An 8,480-nucleotide genomic window follows, 5' to 3' on the forward strand; every position below is an offset into this window, starting at 1 on the left:
TAGCTATAGCTTCCATATATACGTTTCATCCGATTTGGTGTTTAAGTCCCTCACATTCGTAACATGCTTTAGAAAACAATGATGTTTGGTACCAGATATCTTATAGAGCTCGGAAATACCTCTGTCTAATTTCATCCACATCGGCTCAGATTTGGATATAGCTCTCATATATATATCTTCAACCGATTTCGGATTAATTGTGCACCAAATGGCCAATATCAGTCCAAATGACCTGAACTTTGGCACATCTGATCGAATTCAGTCTAGAAGCAAGTACATCGTATTCGAAGGAAATCGGTTCAGATATAGCTATAGCTCCCATATATTATTATATATCTAATGAAATAGATTTGATGTTTAGGTCCCTCACATTCGTAACATGCATTCGACAACAATGATATTTGGTATCAGATATCTTATATAGCTCGGAAATACCTCTGCCAAATTTTGTCAAGATCGGTTCAGATTTGGATATAGCTTCCATATATATCTTCAACCGATTTCGGGTTAATTGTGCACCAAATGGCCAATATCTGTCCAAAAGTCCTTGGTTTGGTACATCCGACCTAATTCATAGCCAAATTTATCGAGATTGGCTAAGATTTGGATAAAGCTCCCATATATATCCTTAATCCGATTTCAGTTTTATTGTGCAAATAATGGCTAATGTAAGCCCAAATGGAGTGCATTTTCGGACGTACGTTTCCGTTTTGTGGAACTCAGCTCTATAGCAATTTTATTTGGTATAAAAGATAAAAATGTCTCCGTCAAATTTATTGAAAATCGATTCAGAATTGGATATGCCTGGATATCAGTTCCCTTTGAAACTAAACTGTTACTGCTTTAAAGCCAAAGCTAAAGGTGGTATGATCAACTTCAAATTATTTTTTTTTGTTACGGGAGCTCTACTAAATATGCATAGTAGTGTAGGCTGTCATATAGTCAGCCCGTCCGACCTTTTGAGTTTTCCATACTGGTTTTACATGGTTTGATAATCATTAGTTTAGGAGCCAAACCGAAAAAAATTTAGGAAGTTAAGAGGATTGCAGGATTCTAATGTTTCTCGTAAAACAGTGCAATGAAGTTCTCAATAAAAATTACCTTCATGTTAAGATTTTCACTTTCAGATCTCTGTCTAAGTGTTGAAATTAAATCCAACTTTTTTCCGTCTCCTAAAATTTTTCAAAAATAATGTCAAAATTTTTCAAAATTAATTTTTAAATGATAAGTTTAACCATTGTTTTTGTTATCTTTCATTCGTCTAAATTGTGCTTCCGAAACAATCAATGCAAGCAAAATTCTGCGCATCAACAAATGGACATTTTCTAACAAACAAAACAAAGTATACTTTTCTGGATAAGTGTTTTGCCTCCACACCAGTCACAAAAATTATGAAATCTTCGATGCAACACAAAAAGGGTTGCACCCATTTCAAAAAGGATTTGTTTTCATATATTAGTTTTCTTTTTCTCTCTCTTCCATCTCTGTTTTCATTTCGAACACACACCCACAGAACGATGCCGATCATCTATCAGCGAATCAAGTCCACAACAACAACAACAACAGCCTGCCACACAGCAAATCCCAACAACAGAACCAACTGAAATCGAACAACCATCCACATCTACTGGGATTACAAGCGGTGGGTTTGGTGCCCCGTCATTCGATCAATTCTTCGGCGCCGCATGCCCTGAACCGATCCCAGAAACGCAAACGAGAACTTAAATGCCAATACTGTCCGTCCACCTTCATAAGCAATAATAATCTACGTCGCCATCTCTTCGAACTGCACAAAAACGAAATTGGCAACTTACCCGAACCACCGAGAATCGAATGTGATCCACCGAACATGTGTCGTAAATGTAATGTTAAATTTGAATCGAAGGCCGAATGGATTGAACACAAGGTTGGAGAAGCGAGGGTAATGAAGCCATTCGGACCATTCCAATGGGGTTGTGATCTATGTGGTGCCTATGTGTCACGCAAAGAGAAACTTATCAATCATTTGCATAATCACATGAAAGAACAGGTGATAGTTCCAGTCGAATATAATGAGTCCGGACAGCAGAAGCCACAGCAACACAACAACGATAATTCCGAGGAACAACAGAATAAAGAATCCGCCCAAGAAATGCATGAATTTAAGAAAATTAAACTGCCTGGTCTGCAACAAAAACCAATGGCTCAAATGGAGGATGACTCCCGGGACAGTGCCAAGGATCAATATGAAAACGATGAAGATGGTGATGGTGACAGTGAGCAGCAACATGAGTCAAACAATAATACACGACAAAATCAACAACACCAGGGCTATGGAGATGATGACGATGACGACGAAGAGGAAGAGGAAGAAGAGTTGGAAGAAGAAATATTGGAAGGAGAATTTGATGATTTAGCTGTGGGAGCCCAGCAGACTGTGGGTGGCGAAGAAGATGAAGAAGTCGATTTGGGCGAAGACGAGGAAGATGATGATGACGAGGATGATGATGAAGAAGACGACGATGATGATGATGAGGATGATGATGATGTGGACGATGAAGAAGTGGATGAGGACGACCATGCAGCGCTAAGACAAAAGTCTGCCCCTCCCCCAGCCGCCCAACTGTCATCACAACAGCCAAAACCACAATCACGGCCCAATGCAAACTATTCCGAGGTTGATGAAGATGATGATGACGACGACGATGAGGATGACGATGACAACGACAGCGATGAGTTCGATGATGACGATGATGCCTCATCAACGGAAAACCGTAAACCCAACAATGTTGTGGCCAATGCCGTTGTTAAATCCCGCTTCTCCTGTGATCTCTGCCAAGTGTATTTCGACACCCAGCTCGAACTGCAGAAACATGTAAAAATGCATTTCCTCAATGGACCCGGTTCGGTGACATTGACCGGCATTAAGACCTCCAAATCATCCTCATCCTCGAACAAGAGTCGAAGCAGTAGTAGTGATGTTTTGGCCGTCTCCTCATCATAGAGCATACGAGTCGTCGTACAACAAACATATTTAAGTAAATTTAGAATATATTTAGAATTATTAACTTGTTAATGTGTGCCACAAAGCAAAATGGAAAATGGAAAGAAATGGGAATTCCAATTCCATCTGTCAAATAAAATTCCACAAATTTGCAAAATGAATTCCTATGGAATTTTCAGAAAATTCCAAATGAAAATTGGAAACAGGAAAAAAATGTAATTGAATTTCGTCAATAAAAGAAATACTCTGAAACGTTTTGATTAAAGAAATTAAATACTTTTAATTTAAGATGTAGAATTGTGTTGTCGCCCGGCAGCACAACAGAGTTACAACATTGTCGAGCCACTGAAACTTCAATTGCAAGTGAAAATATTTAGATATTAAATACATTTAAAATTTATGCAAGTGTATTGTTCTTTTGTAAATTACCTCTGACCGTTTTATATTTATTTACATGAATTGCCATAGTTGTTTTATGTTGACAAAATTATTATTTTTTTGTGTATCTGTTTGTTTTACTATTATTTGTTAAGTTTTACACTAAAACGCCACTTCTTCCCTTCAACTTTGTGTAATGTTTAACTGTACAAAAATAATATTTTACTTTTCGCTTAAGAATGTTTAACATGAAAATGTTTCGTCTTTCTTAACCCACATCCATAGAATGTATGTTTTTTTTCTATGTTTATATTTATTTTATTTACTATACATTTTGAATTTCCATAAATTTTAATACAATGTAGTTATATAATGTAGTCATTAACACAACAACACTTGAATTTTTACTTCAATTTTTTTTGTATTACCCCCTATTGGGGGTCATTTCGAATGAAGTCCGAATCAAAATTGAAAATTCAGGATTTGATTTATTATTGGTTCCCCCCAATTCAACTAAATTCTTCAATCATGCTTTGTCTTTAATTCAAAAGAACAAATTCAAGTTGGTCGTCTTTCAAAATTTGCCATATAGTATGGATTTTTGTTTGGAACACTAATAACAACTTCTTCAATTCTGTTGGCGAATCAACGCAAGTAGTCACAACAAAAAATATTTAAACATTCAATTATTTATAACTAATAGAATATAAATAATAAAAAAATACAAATTAGATTATAAGCTATCTCCATACACTAAATTTATAAATTAAAAACAAAACAAAAAATAAAAACACACGACAATGAACTATGTGAAAAACAAAATGCATCGTTTAAATACTAATTATATAGAAATTTCACAAATAAAAAACAACAGCAAATGCTGTATATGTTAGAAAAATTAAAAAAGCAAGTTGTTTCTTTAATTTCAAAATGAAGGGGTGAACCAAAACGGGGAATAATACTGCGGAGAAAGGGATTACCAGTTGGTTCAAGGAATTTGAAGATATGTAAGATGAAAATTAATTTTTAAATATTTCGGAATTTTTAAAACCTTTACGGCAAAAGTATTCCTATATAATCTCTGATTTCGAAGTTTAATGCGAAAAATGGTTGGTGAATATGATTTAATTTTTGGTATAATAAGCAACCAATCAAGGCATGGGTCCAATTAGGTTAAAGGTCGAGCCATTGTCTGCCGACTTTTCTGTCACTCAATAATTATTAGCTAACAATGCTGCATTAGGAGGCTAATTATCGCACTCGGATAAAAAACAATTTAAAAATTTGTCTCTTTAGAAGATGACCAGAAGGTCTTCTCATAGAAGACCAGTGGTTTTCTCATAGAAGACCAGAAGGCCTTCTCATAGAAGATCAGAAGATTTTTTCATAAAAGACCAGAAGAAGGTTTTCTCATAGAGAGAGGAAGGAGGAAGGTCTTCGTAAAAACCCCAGGAGGGGTTCGTATGCTCTTTGAATAGAAGGGAAGAAGATCTTCTCACAGAAGACAAGGGTGTTTTCTTATAGGAGAATATTAGGTTTTCTCATTGAGGAGGAGGAGGTCTTCGTATAGAAGACACGAAAGTCTTCTTATAGAGGACCAGGAGGTCTTCTCCCAGAAGACCCGAAGGTCTTCTCATAGAAGACCAGAAAGTTTTCTCATAGGAGACCCGAAGGTCTTAGCATAGGATACCAGAAGGTCTTCTCGAACCGAAAGTCTTAGCATTGAAGACCGGAAGATCTTAGGAATATACCCAGGGCGTCTTCGAATAGAAGAACAGAAGATCTTCTCATGGAAGACACGAAGGTCTTCTCACAAGAGAATAGGAGGTTTTCTCATAGAAGAGGAGGGGGTCTTCGTATAGAAGACTCGAAAGTCTTCTTATAGAGGACCAGGAGGTCTTCGTTTAGAAGACAAGAATACATTCGTATAAAAGTCAGAAGATCTTCGAATAGAAGAAGAAGGGTAACCAATCCTGTGAAAACTAGAGCCATATGCTTTGGCAATTTCTCATCTCAGCTCAATATTTTTCTTAATAGAGTTGCTATTTTAAATTGTCATAAAATTTTAGGTTTATTTGTTGATGATAAACTTTTATTTGATACACATGTTGACTTTGTTTAAAGGAAAGTTTATAGTATTATCCGCAGGTTATATTCTACGAATCTTTCTCTTCCGATCTGGGTCAAAAGGAAAATTGCTTATGCTCTACTGATGCCTCATATTTATTATGGCTTGGAGGTTATGTCTGGCACAATAAAACGTGTGTCCTTGAAGTTAAAACGTGTGGTTAATTCCATTACCCGCTTTGTCTTTGGAGTTAGACTTGGGCAACATATATCTGACTATGTGGATATTTTCTTGGGAATTAACTTTGAACGGTTTGTTAATTGTAGGATGTTATGCTCTTTTTATAAAATTGTGAAAACAGGTGTACCTGCTTTATTAAAGAATATGTTCAGATTTGCTATGTCCTCGAGAAATACTCAGATATTTATACCTAGAATATACAATTCTACTTTTGAGAGATCTTTTGTAATACGAGTTGCCCGTTTATGGAATTATTTGCCTACTGAACTGAGAATATTTTCACCGTCTAATAATGCTTTCCGCTTAAAACTTCGTAATTCTGATCTTCATATTATCTAATGTATATTATTAGTTTGTTAAAAACAGTACATGTTTTTAGTACTTTTACTTTTGAGATATGTATGTACACTTATTTAAGGCTTGTTGCTTTGTTGCTATCAGGTCCTTTATTTATTATTAATATTAATCTCTTTTTTTCAATTTTTGTGTATTTATGGCTGGGGAGCCAAATATATTGACTTAGTTATAATTAGTTTTAAGTTATTATTTTCTACTTGGAGCATAATTGCGTTATTAATACTATTCATTGGCGTTGGAGGCTTTAGTATTATGGTATGAAATGAATTAATAAATAAATAAATAAGAGGAGTATGTCTTCGAATGGAAGACGAGGAGGTCTTCTTCTGGTCTTTGTATAGAAGACCAGGAGGTCATCGTATAGGAGACGAGGAGGTCTTCGTGTAGGAGACGAGGAGGTCTTCGTATAGGAGACGAGGAGGTCTTTGTATAGGAGACGAGTAGGTCTTCGTATAGGAGACGAGGAGGACTATGTATACGAGACGATGAGGAATTCGTATTGGAGATGTTGGAAGACCTGGTGTTGGGTGCGGTCCTGGTGGCCGGTTCTCCAAAATGGATACAATTCAGAAATGTTTTCTCCTTTTTGTATTTACATTTTTTACCGTTTGGCCCTCCGGCATTTTTTCGAAAGGCATTCGTGTGTACATCCTGGGTACTCAATAGGCACTAATTCTCCTCCGTCTCGAGAGTAAACGCGCATCTTTCTTATTTGTAATAAGAAATGTAAGTTTATTAGAGTTAAGATGGAAACTATTGAGAGCTCCACACATAGCTTCGAAAAGTGTGGCTAAAATAATCAAAATGCTGAATATCGAAAGAGGACCGTTATATGGAGTCCTTGCAAAATACCTTTTCGTCCACTGGGAACATAAACAAACGCAATGAAATCGATTGAAAAATATGTCCAAAAACCTCAAAAAGACCTTAAACCAGGCGGTTTGTTATATCGGTGCTGGATTTGTGTGGCCCATTTTTATACCCGACACCACGCTGTGATACAGGGTATTATGTCTTTGAACATTTGTCTGTAACACACAGAAGGAAAAGAAATACGCCCACAGTTCATTTTGATGATCCCCATAGAATCACATTCTGGGTCGATATATCCATATCAGATTACAATTAAATCTTCCACAAATCATTTGTTGGCCCAAGGATGAAAATGATTGAAATTGGTGATAATCAGTTCAAGTTAAGATATAGCACCCAAATATATCTACAACAGATTTCCATTTTATTGTGTAATATTTGTCCAAATAGGATGTATTTCGGCTCTACTAACAGAATTCAGAATTCGGTTCAGATATAGCAATAGCTCCCATATATATTTTTCATCCGATTTGGTGTTTAGGTCCCTAAAATTCGCTATATGGTAACAATGATATTTGATACCAGATATGTAAATACCTCTGCGAAATTTTATTGAGATCTGTTCAGATTCGGATATAGCTGACAGGGTGAGATAAAAAACTGCAACAAATTGAAAATGAAAAACTGCATTTTTATTGAATTAAAGCAAAAAATGTCGGAAATAGCATCAAATTTTAGAATAAGTTTAGATTTGTTCGAATTGGTCAACTTTTGGTACGAATTATGGCATTCAAACGGCCAATGAAACCGTCACACGCTGCCCGAATGTTGCTCTGCGGTATTTTGGCCCATTCCCGGCAAAGCGCTTACTTGAGGTGATCGACACTTTGCATTTTTTAGTGCCAACCTTGTTTTCCAAAATACTACAAATCAAAATACTCGGAGATTTTGGTGGCCAGTGAGTGAATTGTGAATTGTCTGAGTGCGATGGTGTTGAGTCCTGTTGGAATGTCCAAGGTCTGCGGCCAAAATGTTTGCGTGCCCAAGGCTTTAATACACCCTGCAGAATATTTTCGCGATAATATTCGGTATTTATTCTAATGCCACGGTCGATTAATACGAGCGGAGAGTGACCATCGCCTGTTATGGCTGCCCACACCATCGTCATGACTGGCGCTTGAGTTCTGGTGGCCAACTGAAGGTGCACATTTTCAGCTGATCTCTTTGGCAAGTAAACACGATCATTTTGTTTGTTTACAAACTGCTGGACAATGAATGTTTTCTCATTGTTTTCACCACTTTCGGTCAAGCGAAGCAACTCTTTAGCTCTTTTGAGTCTATTTTCTTTCTGTTGCGGTGTAAGTTCTTGCACTTTTTGGAATTTCAATGGCTTTACCACGAGCTCATTTTGCAGTATTTGTCGAATCGAATATTGCGATATGTTCAGCTCACGAGCAATTTTTCGGCCACAGCGACTCGGATTTCGATCAAGTCGCTTTTTTACTTTTCAAACCATTTCTACTGATGTTGCTGCTTTCTTCCGTCCCCTTCCTTGACGTCGGTCTACGCTACCAGTGATGGTACGAGACACAAAAGATTTATTCACATATAAATGCTGGCCTGCTCTAACGATAGCCACTT

At 36.7% G+C, this 8,480-nt stretch overlaps 1 protein-coding gene across 1 annotated transcript in view; it reads left to right on the forward strand.

The window, feature by feature from the left end:
* Positions 1-4,239, forward strand: part of LOC101891999 (zinc finger protein hangover) — a 31,856-nt gene extending 27,617 nt beyond the window's left edge. Inside the window, exon 8 of the mRNA XM_020037644.2 lies at positions 1,514-4,239. Within this exon, the coding sequence (XP_019893203.2) occupies positions 1,514-2,983 (1,470 nt within the window). The 3' untranslated portion in view covers positions 2,984-4,239. The remainder of the gene's footprint in view (positions 1-1,513) is intronic.
* Positions 4,240-8,480: the final 4,241 nt, after the last annotated feature.

The sequence above is a fragment of the Musca domestica genome, unplaced genomic scaffold (assembly GCF_030504385.1).
Source record: "Musca domestica strain aabys unplaced genomic scaffold, Musca_domestica.polishedcontigs.V.1.1 14, whole genome shotgun sequence".
NCBI lineage: Eukaryota > Metazoa > Arthropoda > Insecta > Diptera > Muscidae > Musca > Musca domestica.